We start from the raw sequence: 19,495 nt of genomic DNA on the forward strand, positions 1-19,495 counted from the left end.
GGGAGTTCTGGGTGCAATGGTAATGGGGCTCTGCAAGGGGGGGTCTAGGTGAAGGTGGTTGGGGTTCAGCAAGGGGTGGGGCCTGGGGGTGGGGGGTTAGAGCTCGGAAGGGGGGTCAGTGTGAAGGCCTCAGTGGGGGGACCAGATGCTTGGGGAGTGGGTCTCAGTGGAGTGGGGATCTGGGTGCGGGTGACTCGTCGGGGTAGGGGGAATGGGGCTCATCGGGGGGTGGAAGGTTGTGGCTCGGCGGGAGGGTCTGGGTATGAGGGGGTCTGGATGTATGGGGGTTGGGTGGATGGGGGAACAGCTCCCTCTACAGGGATCCCTCTCCCTGCAGTTGAGGCGTGACGGGTGCAGGAAGAGGGGGAGTTTGCAGAGCTTCCTGCAGCTGGGGTAGAAATCTGGGGGTGGGTGTCTGACCCGGCTCTGGATGCCATGCAGGGGAAGAGGAAGTCTCATCCTCCCCAGCCCAGACGGGACTAGCAGCTGAGCCTGGGCGCAGGGTAGGAGCCAGCAGATGGGTCTTCCCCAGTCCCGCCCCATAGTGATTTACCTCTCTGCCAGGTGCCCTGGGCACCTGAAACATACTGTTGGGGGAGGGTCACATGACCGCTTTGTGGCTTCCCTGTCAGAAAGTCATTTTTCTGTGGGAAGCAAAGAAATCTATGGGGGACATAAATACGCAGTGGTGCAGAATTCCTCCAAGAGTAAGTAGTGTATTGGATAAATTGATTTAATTCCATTTTAGATGAAACATTTAAAAACCCATTATGTAAAACACCATGAGACTAGTGATCAACTATAAAGGAGTACCTAATTTTATATCTCCTGTTTTGAATGTAATGGAAAGTACTTTTTGCACAGTGCTGATGTGTGTGCTTTCAAAAGTCACTGCTGAAGCTGTAGAAGTGCATAGGTGAGATCATTATAACGACTGGAAAGAGAATTCTGAATAGGCAAACACAGCAGTGGGCCATGCAAAGTGCAACTGCACAGAACAAAACCAAACACTTTAGCTGAAAGAGGGGGAAACAAATATGTGCATGTTTCGTGTGTAAAACTAATTCATTTCATTAAGCATAAAGAATCCTTTCTTTTAGGAAGTGCAATATGTTTATAACACAAAAGGTGGCTTATGTTCTGTTTTTGTGGGATGCTTTAAACAAACAGTTCTTTGGCTGTATTACATACAGTATTCTGTATGTAAATGCGTTGTACAAAACAAGAGCCTCTTTGTTCTTATTTCAGTCACAGTGGAAAATATGCTGGTGATTAAATGTGCAAGCTTGAAGGGAGAGAGAGAAAACATTATTTATGTATGTAATTTACAGAACATTTCTCAAATCTGTTTTGAACCACTTAACTTTATAAATGATTGTAACAACATGTTTAATTATGTACATTAGGTATGCTTTATGGCATTTTTGTTTACAAGTAGAGTGTGTAATATGTTTTAAACAAGATATACCTACAAATACTTGAAATTTTTCATTCATTTGCAGAGGAGGATTGCTTCTGTAATAATTTTACATACACTGTATAGTATAAAACGGGAGACTAGTGAAAAAATTGTAGCCAGCCTTTACTGGCTCACTGACTCTGAAAGCCACCTCCTGATTCAGGCTTTTAAGCTTTGCTCTGAAGCTCATTACAAATTACTTCTTGTAGCATATGCTGCATAACAACATTAAAAGTAATATGGAATCCCAAGAGCAGCATTAGAAAAATAGGAGTAGTATTCAGGTGTTATGTCCTGCCATAAAAGGACAGACAAACCTTTAGTCAATGCATGTATTTCTCTGACCATCTCATTGTTTAAACCTTTTGACTAAAAAATAAGTTATTTAAAAACAAACCGAAACATTTTACAATCCACAATTCCCTCAGAAGAGAAACTGAAAATAAAAACTACAAGCAGTTTACTTAAAATCTCAGTGACCTTTTAAAGTGAGGTTTTCTGTAAAGAATGCTGCCTTAAAATCCCAGCCCTGATGTATGGTCGATGACATCACATCCAATTATAATGGGCTTGTAAAATAAGGTCAAGTGAACCACAAAAAAAGGATTAATTTTCTGCTTTTTGAGTGTAGAAGCAGGTTTCAGGTTTTTCAGTCGAGCCAGCACATTTCTCCTAGGCAGTACACTTTTATAATTGTCTTACTTATCTTACAAATTTTAAAAATCTTCCTCCTTCTACATTTTACAGTGGTATGGCTGTAGAATACCTATGAGGCATTTTAATTTCACTATATTATTTAAATGATTCACTCTCTTAAAACTACAAGATAAAATTATAATTGTTGCTTATTATCATAATCTACTTATTTATGGCAGTGCCCAATATGTGCTAGCCACTCTCCAAACATTCTAAAAGGATGATCTGTACTCCAAGGAGCTCAAAATCTAAGGATGGGCAGACAAACCTAACAATAACAATCCAGTTGCTCTTCTCTAACACCTTGAATTAATAAGCTCAAAGAATATAAAAAATAACTATTTAATTTTTGTTACCATTTATATTTTACATTTCTCTAAACTAGAACAATTAAATTAGATTGGGTTCTCATAACATACCAATCCAGTCTTGGAGTTGCAAAAAGTGATTGTGAATGTTTAAATCTAAAGCAACTATTTCTGTTGATTTTTTTAAAAAATAATTAAGGTATATGTGTTAATACTATATTTTGTATAAGCTTGTTTTAAAAAAAAAAAAGTTAAATCCTGTGGTCCTCACGAATTATTTTGAAGTCCTTACTCAGTAAAATTTCCTGTTGCCTTTTACTTCTGTTTTCCTTGGCTTAAATGGAACTTCCGCCTGACTCAGTAGAAACTGATGATTGACTTCAGAATTTCACGCAGTATTTGGGGCCTAAGCTATCTAAGAGTGTGCTTTCAAATGAGCATTAATATTAGCATGGTGAGGGCCTATAAGATACATACAACAAGGATGTTTTCTTGGTAGATTCTGGGATCCTGCTTTCTACCATTAGATTTTTTAAGGTGGTAGGCACTTTTGCTCAATGAGAACTGCTCTAGTGTTTCTACTTTGAGTAGTGTTCCTATGGGTACTCCTCTGTAGGTGTCCTTGTATTCCTGTGCTGCTGATGGAAAAATTTTGGTAGCAGTGTCTGTTAGGCCGCACATGCTCTGTCTCTCCTCATCCCCCACCGCAGGGCTAGCCAGCATGTGTAGACTAACCCCTCCTCCCACACACACACACTTAGTTCCTTCTCAACTGCCCCGGCTACAGATGGAGCTATTAGCTGTCCATTAGTGACTATTACCTCGTCCTTTGTAGCCTACAGCTTAGTTTTAGTAGTAGTTAGTGTAGTGTCTTTATTTTTTCCTTTATCTTCTATAAAATAAATATATAGATGGATAGAGTTTAGTTTCTTTCTTCCTGCCTGTAATGGGATTCACTCACCATTGTGGCGCCTTCTGCTGGCTGTCTTGGGAATTCGGGTGGTGCCTCACCGCTGTCATTCCTGCTCTAGGACCCACATCTCTCCAAGGACTGCAGCATCCTCTTCATCGACACAGCCCTCTGGCCGTGCCACACACCATGCTCCCCCCTTCCGGGGGACCTGCAGTCCGCTGTTCAGCCACTTCCCTTAGTGGCTACTTCAGCGAATTGTTTGGCCACTTCCTCATGGCACCAGCATCCTCGTTGCCCTTGCCTCAGGTCCTCAGCCTGCAAACCCCAGCCACCAGCCAAGAGCTGTCTCTCACTCTCCCAGTCCCTGCTAGCAGCACTGCTCTGTCCAGGGTGCTGGCAGTTCTCTCAGCCCTCCAGAGACACAGTCCTTCCTTCCTGAGCTCCCACCAGAGAACTGCCTTCCTCTGCCCTGCAGCTCCCTTTTTATATGGGCCTAGTTGGCCCTAATTGGCTGCTCCTTCAGTCCTTCTCAGATTGGCTGCTTCTTGCGCAGCCTCCCTAGGGCTCTATTAACCCCTTAGAGCTCAGTGTGGTGCAGATGCCCCATCACACTGCCCTTCTCATTGGGGGCCCTTCCCCACACCAGGGCAATGTCCAGTTCTCCAGGCTTCAAGAAGTGCCTCTCATGCAATGAAGCTACTACCGTTGCAGACACACTCATGGTGTATTTGTTACCTCTGGAAAGGACACATCCCTCAAAAGTGTGCTGTCTGCCAGCAGTTTAAACCTTGGTCTCACAATGACAGACATATTCATGGAGATGGCTCTTGGACCATCTCTGGATGAGTGCCAAGAGTCTTCTGACAGATGTGAGTCTTCCCAACAGCCCTCAACATCCACAGGCTATGGGGTGAAGAAATCAGCCGCCGACCTTTCAAAAATAAAAAAAGGGAGCGGGGAGTTCCCACAGGGAGTCACGAGCTAGTCGCAAACAGTCCCCGGCATGCTCAATGTCCTCTGTACCGTTGACACCAAGACAGGACTAGCTTGGTACCCATGGCTCAAGAAAGACTACAGCAGGAGGTACCATTGACATGCCCACAGACCTAATGAGAATGGGCACCTAAGGAGAAGGACAGGAGCAAACACTCCGAGATATCACCGATATCCCAATGCCCCATCAGTACTGATGCCTCATCCAGTACCCCAGATGGCTGATGTGGACAAGATCTCCATCCCACAGGCACCGCCAGTGGTACTGAGTTGGTCAGCACCACTGGAATTCCAGCACTCAAAGGATTTCCGTGTAACTGACATGCCAGAGTCTCCTTTCCTTGGTACCGGGACCTCCGCACTGAGCCTCTGTCCAGCACAGAAATCTTGCCCACTGCCTTGCCACACTCCCCCCCCCACACACACACACTCTGTAGTGTTGACTCAGACAGCGAATCAGAGGAGGGAATATTTCAGGATTTTTTCCAAGCTCCCTACAGTGCCCAATACAGTAGGGCCCCTGGGCATATCCTCAGATGGCCCCACCACTGTTGTCCTGGTATGGCCATCTGTGGGCACCACCACCAGGCTCCATACCACTGCCGCTGTGGCAGCTATTCTAGGACCCCTGGGTTGCATACTGCCCCCATGCCACTCAGGTTTTTAATCCCACTTATGAGCCCCCAAGACGCACTTCATCGGCCACAGGATCCAGGACTTCGGAGCCCCCAAAAGAAATCCTGGAGGAGTGAGAGGGCGATGTCAAGGAGGAGGCGACCCCAAAAACTGTATCCTCCTCATTCTCCTCCCCAGACGAGGTTGTCATGCCTCCCCCACCATCCCTGGAGGATGATTTTTGCCTGTTCCAGGATCTTGCGAAGAGAGTGGCTGACTCTCTCTCCAGATATCACTGGAGGAAGTCAAGGACACACACCACAAGGTCCTGGACATCCTCCACTCATCATCTTCCTCCTCAAAAGTTGCCCTCCCTATCAGTCAGGCACTTCTCAACCCCATGAGAGCCATCTGGCAGACCCCAGCATCAGTCGCACTGACTTACCTGTGAGTGAACAAAAACAGACTTCCTCTTCTCCCACCCTCCACCCAACTCCATTGTGGTGAATACTGTCAATTCTCATGGCCGTCAACACCACATGAGGTCCACCTCAAGGCGTGCTCCTCAGCCATGCTTCAGTTTTGAATCGCCAACTACCAAGCCCTCACGGCAAAGTATGATTAGGTGAACAACTTGAAACTGAACAGTTTTATTGAGCAGCTGCCCAAGTTACATCATGACCAATTTAAGGCCATCATTCAAGAGGGGCAGCTAGTAGCAAAGACGACACTACAGTCTGCCCTTGATGCAGCCAATACTGCAACCAGATCCATCTCCATGGTGGTGGTGATGCAGCATGCCTCTTGGTTCCATCTGTCGGGTTTCCCGAAGGAGATGCAAGCAACCATGGAAGATCTTCCCTTTGAGGGCACTGAGCTCTTCACAAGAAAACCGATGCCTCCTTTCACATTCTGAAGGTTTCTCAGGTCACTCTCCATTTGCTGGGCAAAAAAGAAAATGTAGTCCACAGCCCCAGCATAAGCCACACACCTCCCAATACCTGGCTCAACAATACAGCAACCCACAGAGAAAGAAAACTAAATTCTCAAGACATAAACCGTCTGGTCAGCAATCTTCCTCGTCCCAGCCATCCATGTCCAAACACCAATTTTGATGTGTTGGTCGAGGTGCCTGCAGACCACTCCCCACAACTGCTACAACCAACCATTCCTACCCACCCATTTGGCCACCATTTAGCAGCATTATGCAGCACCTGGGAGTACATAACATTGGACCAATGGGTCCTAGAGATCATTTGCCATGGGTACTCTCTCCATTTTACCTCCCTGCCTGCTCCACAGTACCCTTCCCTGTCCCTCTTCAGGGAAGGGTACTTCTCATGAGAGTTTACTATGACAAGAGGTAGACTGTCTCCTTCAGTTAGGAGCCATAGAACCGGTGCCTCAACATCTACGAGACAAAGGGTTCTACTCTTGGTATTTCCTAATACCCAACAGAAAGCGGGGATGGAGACCCATATTAGACCTCAGAGCTCTCAACAAGCAAAGAGTCCTGTGGCACCTTATAGACTTAACAGACGTATTGGAGCATAAGCTTTCATGGGTGAATACCCACTTCTTCGGATGCATGAGATGCATGCATGACATGCATCCGAAGAAGTGGGTATTCACCCACGAAAGCTCATGCTCCAATATGTCTGTTAGTCTATAAGGTGCCACAGGACTCTTTGCTGCTTTTACAGATCCAGACTAACACGGCTACCCCTTTGATAGCTCTCAACAAGTTTGTCAAAGCTCAGAAATTCAACATGGTCACTTTAGCAACGATCATTCCAGTGCTGGAACAAGGAGACTGGTTTTCAGCCCTCGACCTTCAGGATGTGTATTTTCACATCTCAATCCTATTGACTCTCAGACAATTTCTCAGATTCACTCTGGGACAAGACCACTACCAGTATGGGGTGCTCCCCTTTGACTTATCATCTGCTCCGAGAGTATTTTCCAAGGTTCTCTCAGTGGTGGCTGCCCACTTATGCTCCCAAAGGATCATGATCTACCCAGACCTGGACAATTGCCTCCTCAGAGCTTGGTCTCTCCAGGAGGCTCACTGAGTCACCAAAGCCAGAGCTGGGCCTGTAGAACAAACCCCAGAAATCAACCTTCACTCCAGTGTAGCACCTGGAGCTTATAGGCACAGACCTCGACACTCTACAGGCCAGAGCCCTCCGACCTCAGCACAGATCTCTCTCTGACTACACTCACAGAGACTGTTCAAAACAGCCCACAAATATTAGCCAGACACTGCCTATAACTTTGGGGCGTATGGCAGCGGACACAGTGCTAATACCACACACCAGATTTCATATGCGGTGCCTTCAGATGTGGTTCAGCTCTTTTTACAGACCAAATAGAGACAGACTACACAAACCTCTGTGACTACCCACCAGGGTCAAAATCACCCTAGACTGGTGAACAGATCGAGCCAACATCCCCTTCATGCAAAAACCTCCTTCATTGCTTCTCACCATCGACACATCGTTCATAGGGTGGGGCCCACATCTAAACGACCTTATGACACAAGGAAAATGGTCACCTGTAGAGAGATCCCTTTACATCAACCTCCTCGAGCTAAGGCCAGTCAGGACTGCCTGTGCCTACTTCCTTCTGCTGATCAAAGGGCCATACACAAAAGTCCTAACTGACAACGTTGCCTGTATGTTCTACATAAATTGACAAGGGGGAGCCCGGTCTGCTTCCCTCTGTGTGGAGGTGATGAGACTATGGAACTGGTGTATTTCCCAACAACATCACACTGTTGGCAGCCTACCTCCCAGGTACACAGAACTCAGTGGCAGAGTCTCAGACGCAAATTCCCACATGACCACAAATGGGACCTAGACCCAGTAGTACTTCACAATCTATTCAGGCAGTGGAGGACACCAATCACAGATTTGTTCACCACTTCCCTGAACAAGAAATGTTCCAGCCCAGGAATAGGACAACACTCCCTAGGTGATGCTCTCCTCCTCCCTTGGGAAGGGGACCTTCTTTATACCTTTCCCTTCCTTCCCCCTGCTATCAAAGGTCCTCCTGGAAATAAAAAGAGACGAAGTACAGGTCATTCTGATCACTCCTTTGTGGCCGAGATAGACCTGGTACCCTTATCTTTTTTGCTCAGCTGGCAGGACTCGGCTTTTTTTTTTTTTTGCTCTGCCAGCAGGCCACCTCCCCCCTGCTTGTGTCCCAATATATTCTTCCCCTCATCTGGTCACCCTACTCCCACATCCCAGGCCAGGACCTTAGCAACCAGGCTACCCACACACAGATCCACTCGTTCTGAATCAAAAAGCTCAAGTTTCAGTTAGAAAATTGATATTTTCACATTATTCCATTTTAGTAAAAACATTCTAAAGGTTTTGGTTTGCTTTTGATGAGGAATGAAAACAAATTTTGAAATCTCAAAGGTTTCCATGAAACAGAACTGTCCTAGAACACCTCTAATTAATATTAGCTTTACTCATTACTGAATTTGTGACTTGAGCATAGGAGGTATTAATCTGCACATATGAATTAACAAGACTTTTGGGTTCCACCTGGACTATGGAACATAATAACTATGGAGGCTATCTTGATTGTATCACATCAGTTTTCCCAATTATTTTTGCCTGTTTTTATTATTACATGTCCAGACTTACAAGCCCATATTTTCAAAGCCTGGAGCTACTTTTTTGGTCCAGTATGGGCAGTTTTGTACTGCAATCTTTTATATGTGCAAATGATGGCATTTACTAAGTACTTTGATTTATGGTGCACTCAGTTGCGAGGATGTGCACAGGACATCAGTTGCACCTGCAAATTACTGCAGGTAAATTATGAAAGTCTGTTGCACACAGATGGTCAAATTTTTCTCTCATCTTCACCTGTGTAAATCTGAAGTCATTCCATTGGCCGATCATGGGTCTCTTCTTTGTTGGAGAACAGATTGCTGTGTGGGTAATGAAAGAGAGAGAAATTATTAAACTGAAAGTCAGCAATAGTAAGTTTTTAGAGATGATGATGTCAAATGTAGTGTTCCATGAATATCTTGTGTATTCTTTGGAGTCTGCTGTGTGTTCTTCCTCACATTCTGAGTTTTCCTTCAGAATCCTTTTTAGTGAGTGATGTGTGGATTTCTGAATCCATGAACTGTACAGTTTATATTTCTGCCTAGGTATACAAACGGCATATTTATTATTATTGTAATGTATACTACTTTGGTGAACCTCAGGGCCGGCTCCAGGCACCAGCTTGGCAAGCAGGTGCTTGGGGCGGCAGCTCGGAAGAGGGGCGGCACGTCCAGCTATTCGGCGGCAATTCGGCGGACAGTCCCTTGCTCAGAGCGAAGGACCTTCCGCCAAATTGCCGCTGCAGATCACGATCGCGGCTTTTTTTTTTTTTTTTTTGGCTGTTTGGGGCGGCCAAAGCCCTGGAGCCGGCCCTGGTGAACCTGTTCTAGAATTTTGTTGTGTAAGGGATTTTCACTTGCATATGCTCCTCTGATAGCTCCAAGTTTCTTGTTCCTGGTCATTGACATTCCTCTCCCTTTAAATCATATGTCTGTCTCTCTCCTTCTCATCACCTGGGCTTATCTATGGAGCCCAGGACTTTCACAATCTTTCCTTCTCCTTCTCTTTCTGTTTTTGTGCCACCTGCTTACCAGCTGAATATCTGCAGAGCCTCCCCAGTTTACCCTATTAAAGTATCCTGATACTCTTGATGTTTGTCAGTGCATCCTTTTGCTTGAACTAGTCCTCCTTCACTTCCATATTGTGGGGAGGAGGAGGGAGGCTGGCTCTCCTCCTGCCTTTCTGCTGTGGACCCAATTGATCCATTATTCCCCTATGCCAGCCATCAAACAGCTGAGCAGAGCAGCAAGAACAGATCCGGCTCAGTGTATATGTTAAGTGACTGGAACTTGCTGACCTATTTGCTGGATTTAGTGTGCTTCCCCGGGATTGACAGGTTTCCATTTTCAAATGCTGGTCACTTGGGGAATATGGAATTAAGATGGCAAGGATAAATTTGCATCTGTTGGTACTTTTGTTTCTGACTTGCTTCAGCCAACAAGATAGCAGTACATTGATTTACAGCATGTAAGTTATTTAGCTATTGGAAGGGACAGAAATGCCATAGTTTTTAAGATAAAGACTTAGATTCTTCAGAATGTTCTTTACCCATTAAGTTCTATTGTCCCTGTCATAACTATAAAGGGAAGGGTAATAGCTGTCCTGTGTACAGTACTATAAAAATCCCTCCTGGCCAGAGACTCCAAAATCCTTTCCCCTGTAAAGGGTTAAGAAGCTCAGGTAACCTGGCTGGCATCTGACCTAAAGGACCAATAAGGGGACAAGATACTTTCAAATCTTGGGGGGGGAAGGCTGTTGTTTGTGTTCTTTGTTTGGGAGTGTGTTCGTTCTCGGGACTGAGAGGGACCAGACATCAATCCAGGTTCTCCACATCTTTCTAAGCAAGTCTCTCCTATTTCAAACTTGTAAGTAAATAGCCAGGCAAGGCGTGTTAGTTTTCCTTTGTTTTTCTCAACTTGTAAATGTACCTTTTACTAGAGTGTTTATCTTTGTTTGCTGTACTTTGAACCTGAGACTAGAGGGGAGTCCTCTGAGCTCTTTAAGTTTGATTACCCTGTAAGGTTAATTTCCATACTGATTTTACAGAGATGATTTTTACCTTTTTCTTTAATTAAAAACCTTCTTTTTAAGAACCTGATTGATTTTTCCTTGTTCAAGATCCAAGGGGTTTGGATCTTGATTCACCAGGAGTTGGTGGGAGGAAGGAGGGGGAATGGTTAATTTCTCCTTGTTTTAAGATCCAAGGGGTTGGGATTTGTTTTCACCAGGGATTTGGTGAAGGTTTTTCAAGGCTTCCCAGGAAGGGAATCTAATTGAAATGGTGGCAGCGGAACCAGAGCTAAGCTAGTAGTTAAGCTTAGAAGTTTTCATGCAGGCCCCTACATTTGTACCCTAAAGTTCAAAGTGGGGATCCAGCCTTGACAGTCCCCTATTTAACAGGGTTTTTTCCAAATATCTGCTGTGAACCACTTTCACCTCCCAGCCATTCAGTTCCTTACAAGCATCACTGTGCTTGCAACAATATAACCCAATAGGTATATCAGCTGGGCAGCAGCTGCACAATTACTAAATATGGAGAAAGTATATTAGCTTATTAATTTTGTGTTGATATTGTAAATCACAGTTATCTTTCTGCAGTGTTAGATGCATTAAATGCAAAACAGGTGGCTCTAAGAAATGGATACATTTTAAAAATTATAAATGTGTTGGGGAAAATGCTGCTATTTTAATTTCAAGTATTTAAATCTGGGCAATGTATTATTTAATTCTGTTTTTTTTTTCTTTTAAGTGCCTGGTATTATTGTTCTTCAAAACATATCATTGTGCAGCTACTAACTCAACACAACGTAACAGACCTGGATGGACTAATTTCATCTTTTGCCATCTTTCTGGGTTTCCCTCATGCTATTCCAGAGGTGCAAACTATCTGGAATAAGAGTGTACAATTCTTTATTCCTCACCAGTTTTTCAGTTGACATTTTTAAAAGCAAATAAAATTCTAACTTGTATGTTTAAAATACTGAAAGCAATTAAACTGGCCAATGTATTTCTAAAAATTAGAAGTCAGACTCTTTCTGGCAACAGTTATGTGTTGGATTTTGTACCCAAGAAAAGCTGTAGTAGTTTGTGTAACATCAGTGGAATGTGGATCCAGAAACATTTAAAAAAACATTTTTAGTCCTCAAATATATCTCTGGATATAGTTTTCTTCTTTGTTTTTAAAGTGTGTGTTTGGGTTAAGAGAAAGAGTTACATGCTGAGTGAATTGTACAAAGCTAATTAAGATTATATCAAATAGATAACAATTGACAGCATTTATTATCAAATCTGCTAAAAAAATTTGCAATCCTGTCATCTGTATCACCAAGATAAGAAGTGACGTTCTGCTGTGTGTCTTTTCACAGGATCTGTTGTTCAGCGTGTGTGCTCTCAATATCATCTCCACAATTGTCTGTGCTTTGGCAACTGCAATGTGCTGCATGCAGATGGTTTCTTCTGATGTTTTGCAAATGGTGAGTGCATTTTAATGATAGTTATATTCTCTCTATCAATATGTCTGTATGTTATATGCAGATATATTTACATGTATTATTTATAATTTATACATGGGGGGGTATAAAGTCAATGATGGTTGATGTGGTATAAAAGTTTTGTCTGGAAGAGAGATTTTGAAACTGCTAAGACGTGACCATTAACTTGACAAGTAACAAGTTCAGTTTTCAGCTATCACACTGTTCTGGCAGATCTAGGCAGCTATCCATTAGTGTCTCAGCTGTAGTAGAGGGTATATACAAAAAGCAGCAACAGCTGTATATTCAGTCATGCACTTTGATATGCTGCACAGAGTCAGGAGGAAGGACTGGCACAACTAGTTACACAGGCATAGTTTAAAAGTCCCGTTTAAGCTGGAAAAAATAACAATGAGTTTGAACTGATTACAGAAATGCAACCATGTGCCAGTGTAGGCCTCTGGCTGGTGCAAAATACCATTAGCTGCCATTTTTACTGCATTTAATCATGTGACATATGGATACAAAACACCTTTACAGTCAAATGTGCCAGCAACTGGTTACAAACTTGGTCAAAAATTTTTGTGTGTATGGAGCCTTAAGTAATTAGTGGGGGAGAGCGGGGCGGTGGTGGTGGGATATACACCTCTACCCCGCTATAACGTGACGTGATATAACAGAAATTCGGATATAACGCAGTAAAGCAGTGCTCCGGGGGGGGGGAGGACTGCGTGCTCCGGTGGATCAAAGCAAGTTCGATATAACGCGGTTTCACCTATAACGCGGTAAGATATTTTGGCTCCCGAGGACAGCGTTATATCGAGGTAGAGGTGTATTTATTAGTAGGTTCAATGCAGTCATGGCTCCAAAAGTGCATGATAAATGCAGTTTCTCATTGGTGCATAACATAAGTTGTGCATATATGTATGTGTGTGTTTATAAATAGACATGCAGTGCTTGTTCCATAATCCTTCTTTCGTGTCATGAACAGCATTGAGAAAGAGTTCTCTCATTTCAGCTCATGAGACAGTGTGTGTAAAATATTAATCAAAAGAAGATTTTTATCATATGGTGTATTTTGTACAGAATCATAGGTCTGTTTTTTTCCTTTTCTGTATCTCAGCTGCAAGATGCCTGATAACTAAAGGTCCTGATCACAAAGGAATTTTCTCACCTTTCAGTAATGAAAGGGAGAATAACTGATGCTCAGACCTGATAAGATCAGTCTGTCTAGCGTAACAATAATGTCATGCACCCAGGAGTGTAGTCATGAATATTCAGAGAAATTTAACTCATGATTGTTTTATGTCATTTAGCAGCACATTTCTCTGGAACAAAAACATACAGATGACAATGTTCCCACTGGAATATTAAAGTGCTCGGTTGCTCTTCTTTTCCCGATGGCCATGATTAGCCTGAAGATTATTCATTTCCCTACTCTCTGAACCACAATCAATACTTTTTCTTTCTGATCCCCTTTTCTGAAAAGCATGTACAAAAAAGATAGGAACTTGAAAATGTATTTATATTTCTCCCCCTTTTCCCACTTTCCTTTTCTCTTGTTCTTTGTTCTCTCTGATTCTCCATTTTGAGTCTCTTTCCTCACCTTCTGTTCTGCACCTTGTTTCTGTTTTCTCTTCCCTTATTTTTATCTTCCAATTCTACATGTTTTTAGCTATCCCATATTTCTTTCTTCTCGTGGCCTTAGACATCCTTCTTCTATTTTTCTTGCTTTCAGAGACAAGAGGTCCTGAAGAGCCTATCTTTCCTCTCCTCAAGGTATCCATATTTTTTCATATTTATCCCCAATATTTTTCCCTTTCTTCCTTTCCTTCAGCTTTCTGGGGCCAGATCCTCAGCTAATGTAAATCAGCCTAGCTACACTGAAGTCACACTTTCTTACATTAGCTGAACATCTGGCCCAGAGTTTTCTTTGCTTTTCACTGTCCTAACCCCAATGGTCCTGTTCACAGAAAAACTTTTAACCAAGTTTGTTTCTCCTTTTTCCTATGTAGGCTCCCCAGTCTGATTCACTTCCTTGCTTACACGTTCATGTTCCCTGTTTCTGCTTCTTCTTCCTCCTCTCTAAAGCACAACACATCCCTGTTGCCATCTTGTGACAGGAGGGTTTCACCTTGGCAGTGTTAAGATAGTAACATGGGGAAATGCTTGCAGTTGTAGATTAAAATGATTTAAAACATATTTCACTCAGTGCTCTGTAGAATAGTTAAATCCTCCTCCTATGCCAATAGAATATACTACACCTCTACCTCGATATAACGCTGTCCTCGGGAGCCAAAAAATCATACCACGTTATAGGTAAAACCGCGTTATATCGAACTTGCTTTGATTCTCCGGAGTGCGCAGCTCCCCCCCCCCCCCCGAGCACTGCTTTACCGCGTTATATCCAAATTCGTCTTATATTGGGTCGCGTTATATCGGGATAGAGGTGTACTTCATTACCATCCATAATCAGGCTGCAGGGAACAATCCTGCACTGATGTAAACTACACATAATAAACTATATGGTCCAATGTGTCTCTTCTGTCTATGATTTTCTATTCTGCATTAGTGTGTTCCTTGCCCCAAAAGTTAGCCAGATGGAAAGAACTTCTTATTTATTATCAGGACTCCATAGTGGGCTTTAGATAACAGCTGTTGATAATGATGGTGGCTTTTTTTATCACGTTATATAATTCTGTTGTAGTATCCAATTTTCCCTGTGGATGATGTAATTCCCATATGCTATAGGTGTTCTATTGCTTAGCAACACAGAGCAACACAGAACTTAACAAATCTGCAGCTATGCTTCATGAATCTTCTTCTTTCTTTATGGCTTGTGCATATGATAGTTATCCAGATTCACATGTTGAAACTCATTACATTTTATTGCATATAGACATTTACATTATGTATATTTGATGCACTGATCTTGGATGAGTTGTCCAGAAATGCTACATATTTGTACCAACCTTTAGGGTAAATTTGCCTGTGAATTTGAAGATCCATAGTTGTTAAAAAAACAAACCTGTACTTTCAAGCCTTAAGGAAAATCTATTAGTTCTAGTTTTCTGCTAACAGCTCCCTCCTTGCAATCACAAGTCTAAAACCCATAGATTTTTGAATCACAATAAACAGTTCTGCCATCTGTACCTAAAGGTATAAAACTGAACTGGCAGCTCCACAGGAATTCATCAATTTGAGCATAAATAAATGTGTTTCCAGTTGTCCTCACAGAGACATCTTTTTTTTTTTTTACTGTCTAGACAAGGAAACTGATCACAAATAATTCTAAACTCAATTAACTACTTTGAGCATAAAGTTTAAGCTTTTTATTTGTTCCCATATGTATTGCAAGAATAAGCAGGTGAAGTCAAAGACCTTGACGAAATGCATGGGTGATTACACTTGCCTATATTATTCATCGCTTGGAGTCTAACAGTACCACCTTCTTGATATTTTTTTTCTAATCCAGTATTGCTTAATGTCATGATTGTCACACTCCATGTTAATAAGTTAACATCGTAGGAGTTTTTTAAAACCTCCCAAATTTCTCAGCCTCCTTGCTTGGCAGGTGTTCCACTCAGAACTTGCACCCATCAGTCTCTTATCACTTATTAGCTATGATTTTGTAAAAATAATTGTTGCTTGTGTAACTAATAAAGGAATAAAAGTACTATTAAGAGCCAGCGATAGAACAAACAGACCTTTGGTGAGAGTGCCACATGCAACTCTGCTAATGGTATTAATTTCTCACCCACCGATCTGTTGAGAAGATTGGCTAGTATTTTTAGTACGTATGTTGTAATTTTATATTCCCCTTTTCTTTACTTTTCTACTGACATAACAGTAATTTTGGGTTTGGGATTTTGTTGCCAGGGGCCAGGTTTTGCTTACTGTATACCATTGAACAAACAAAAATAGCATTTACTAATTGCAAACTAAATTAAAAGAAAATGTGTTAAGTTTCTGTGTGTGACACACTGTTTCCCAGACCTGAAGAAAAGATCTGTATAAGCTCAAAAGCTTGGATCTCTCACCAACAGTAGTCGGTCCAATAAAGATATTACCTTACCCACCTTGTCTCTCTAATTTTTTGTTTAATAATTGCCCCTATTTTCTATTCTCTAGTATATTTATATAGAATCTTTTAAAGGGATAAGGCCTTGCAGAGTGTGTCTCAACTGGTCTTTTTGGGTGGGGAAATAGTGAGCCAAATTTAGGTGGCGGTTCTTGGATTGTGCTGTTAAAATCCAATTCTGTTTAACAAGAAAAATGCTCACAGAAGGAGAGAGACAAGAATAGCAAAAGATAAGAAAATGCAGCTTTTGTTTCTGATGCTTGCAGTTAAGGAACAGGCACAGCATATGGCACAAGATCAAATTAGCCGCTCTGGAACTCCAGTTTTTTTTCTGGGCTTGTAAGAATATTTTTCTAGGTTGCTCAGTTTGCATATTGGCACATTCCCCCTCCCCTTTCTATTCCTTCTATTCCATGCACCAAAACATTAAAAATTCTGTGCACAATATTTTAAAATTGTGCATATTTTATTTGTCACAATATAATCCAGTTTCAATTATTTTGGTAATTTATTTCAAAATACCTGTCAGCAAGTAGGTTTGTAACAATACAGACAACAAAAAAGAGTCAGGAAATAGATTCCTTACTCGGCATATTAATACAAAACTTTGAGTAATAATTCATTTAAACTACAATACAGAGACATATTTCCCACACCCTTCAGAAGCAGTGCAAAGGCTTGTGCGAGTCAGAGGTAATGGAGGAGCTGAGGGAGAGGGAAGTAATTGCTGGGAAGAAGCCCAGGAGTGAACCTGGAGGGTTGTTGGGTGTGGGTGGAAGAAGTATGGAATAGGGTTTTGGGGGGAGGGGAGATTGTTAGGGAGTTGGGGAACCTCCCTCATGCAGACCCTGGCTGACCACTAGCCTCTCTTATTCAGTCAGACATATCTGCCCCTGTCCCCATACGTCTCTGCACCCTCATCAGCCACCCCTTTCCCACCTGTGCCCCCAACTAACCATTCTGAACTCCAGTCTGTAACACACACACCCCAGCAGCCTCATGTGCCCCACTTGTCTGTCCCCCACATATCCCATGCCTCCTCACCTGGCCCCACAAGCAGGGCGCTGTGAGGAACACGTCCTCTTCTCTTCCCTATCCACAGCTGGCTGCTCCCATCCTGGAACATCTACCCTCTGTTCTGGCACCACAGCAGTCCCCGGTGGGTGAAAGGCACAACTGTAGGGCCTCTCCAGCAGAATGTATTTTCTGCAGGCGGGCATGAATTCTGCACATACACAGCAGCACAGAATTCCCCCCAGGAGTATCTTTCAAATCATGTTCAGGCTGCTAGGAACAATTTTCAGCATGCCAATCTGGTCACAGCAAAGGACTGCTAAGTTAAATATATTCTGGTTGATGAAACTGGACTCATTAGCTTCAAAGCAAAAAGACAAAGATAGGAAAGGTATTGGCGGAATGAAGAAAGGATAGATATTGACAAAGAGGAAGTGGAAGGAACATTAGGTTTGTGACTCAAGGACACAGCCATGGAGATGGTTCCCTCTTCTTGTCTGGTCTGGTTAGAACAGGAGAAACAGATCAGGGGGGAAAAATCTCCACTGGTGTGATAGTAAATCCCTGAATACTTGTGTGGTGGTTTTGGTATGATGGTGATGTTGTGGTGTGCTGACTCTGGATGATGTGAAGGTGATGATGTTTCATGCTTCCTGCCATACTTATCCCAGAAAAGAAACATTCATTGGATCTGGCAACTTTCCCCTGGCAAATTTGACCAGTGAAGATAGGTTTCCAGTGGTCCAGGTTATAGACACTTACTTTTGTCTTGAAAACATTTGGGTCTGTTGTTAAAACACTTGTCACCTCACTGGAAATTGTAAAAAAAAAAAAAAACCTACTCAACTGTTCTTTGGGTTCAAGACAAACTTATTTTAAAGTATTCCTTAGACTGTACTCTGTGTGTCCTTTCAACAGTAATTTTACATAACATGGTTATAGGTTAAAATTACATTTGGCCACCACTTTCACCACTGTGGCCAATTTAAGACTGTATCCTGGGCTAGGGGTCATCACAGTAGCTAATGCTTTTCTATGTAAAACCACCTCTTGCACAGAGATGCTAATTAAGTCAAATTATATGAAAATTCTGTAATTTGAAGAAATGTCCATTAATGATCAGGCTGTCAGTACCAAAGATATTTTATTTGAATCTTAAGGCACCTTTAAATTCACATCTTGATTAATGAATGGCTACTGCATTAATTCATGCCATTAACTTCTAAAATTTAGTTTCCAGATTTAGGCAAAATAACATTGGAAATTGATTGTAACCATGCTAAAGCATTAATTGCATCCACTCTAGACTTTCTTCAACTCCTAGAACATTGATACATTATCACTCATAAAACCAGTGTTATCCATCATTGTGTATTCACCCTTTATCACCATCACTGTTATTAACAGTTTATCATGTTACTTATACGGTATCTGAAACAATCCCTTATTGTGTAAGGGAAATAAGTTAATGAGGAGACACAAACTATAGCATATAATTACTGTTGTCATCATCCATTATAATTCAGTGTGTGTCTTGTGAGGTTAACTGAACAGACTCTTTGTGTTACCTAATTGAATATAGCAAATTGCTTAACGAATTTTTATCATGCACTTGCATTCAACTTTTATGTAGTACAGTCATACCACCCTAGGCTGTGATCTTGAACATGCTGCTGCAGTCAATAGCATAGGAGCACATTAAATAGGAGGTCTGTAAGGAAAACAGTACTCTTCAGGAACCATTGTCTGTTTTATATGAAGGTTCTATTATTTAATGTGAGCTTAACAATAAACTGTGTGTGTGTGTGTGTGTGTGTGTGTGTGTGTGTGTGTGTGTGTGTGTGTGTGTGTGTGTGTGTGTGTGTGTGTGTGTGTAATATATAGGGCCACTTTCTGATCTCAATTAAAGTGGTGAAAAATCCAGATTAGTTCCTTCCAGTGGGCTTCTTTGGATTTACACCATTGTAAAAGAAAGCAGAATTTTCCTCCCTCAGGAGAAACTAGAACTTACATTGGGTTGGAATAGGCAATTTAAAGTGCCAGATAAAGAAAGTTTTATATTCTGAGACCTTTCTGCTCACTTGTATTTTCAATGGCATGAGTTTCCTATTAGTGTCCATGGCAAATTTTATCAATTGGATGTGTAAAGTTTTCTATGGTGGAAGATTTCTAGGCATGTGCATAGAAAGCTGTAAGTGTTGGTTGTAAAAAGTGGGATAACTAGTGTCCTCTTCTGAAGAGATCTAACATCAAGAAATCAGTCCACATAGAAATGAAGTTTGTTGATAATATGATGGGATAAAAGTCATGTTCCTTTTGT

At 42.2% G+C, this 19,495-nt stretch overlaps 2 protein-coding genes across 9 annotated transcripts in view; one reads left to right on the top strand and one right to left on the bottom strand.

Annotated features, from left to right (window-relative positions):
• The window catches only part of ENTREP2 (endosomal transmembrane epsin interactor 2), a 407,682-nt gene that overhangs the window by 345,583 nt on the left and 42,604 nt on the right, over positions 1-19,495 (top strand). For all 5 annotated transcript variants that reach the window (XM_024101862.3, XM_005284996.5, XM_065558310.1 and 2 more), the window contains one exon: positions 11,976-12,083. In XM_024101862.3, coding sequence (XP_023957630.2) covers positions 11,976-12,083 — 108 coding nt within the window. The remainder of the gene's footprint in view (positions 1-11,975; positions 12,084-19,495) is intronic.
• APBA2 (amyloid beta precursor protein binding family A member 2) overlaps positions 1-19,495 on the bottom strand; it is a 304,744-nt gene that overhangs the window by 22,314 nt on the left and 262,935 nt on the right. For 2 of the 4 annotated variants that reach the window (XM_065558320.1, XM_042853843.2), the window contains 2 exons: positions 8,866-8,930; positions 5,619-5,926 (listed from right to left, as the gene is read on the bottom strand). The exons of 1 other annotated variant lie outside the window; for it this stretch is intronic. In XM_065558320.1, the coding sequence (XP_065414392.1) occupies positions 8,898-8,930 (33 nt within the window). In that variant the 3' untranslated portion in view covers positions 5,619-5,926; positions 8,866-8,897. Of the gene's footprint in view, positions 1-5,618; positions 5,927-8,792; positions 8,931-19,495 lie in introns of those variants that run through there. One more of the 4 variants, XM_065558323.1, reaches the window with a different exon arrangement.

The sequence above is a fragment of the Chrysemys picta genome, chromosome 10 (assembly GCF_011386835.1).
Source record: "Chrysemys picta bellii isolate R12L10 chromosome 10, ASM1138683v2, whole genome shotgun sequence".
Classification (NCBI taxonomy): Eukaryota; Metazoa; Chordata; order Testudines; family Emydidae; genus Chrysemys; species Chrysemys picta.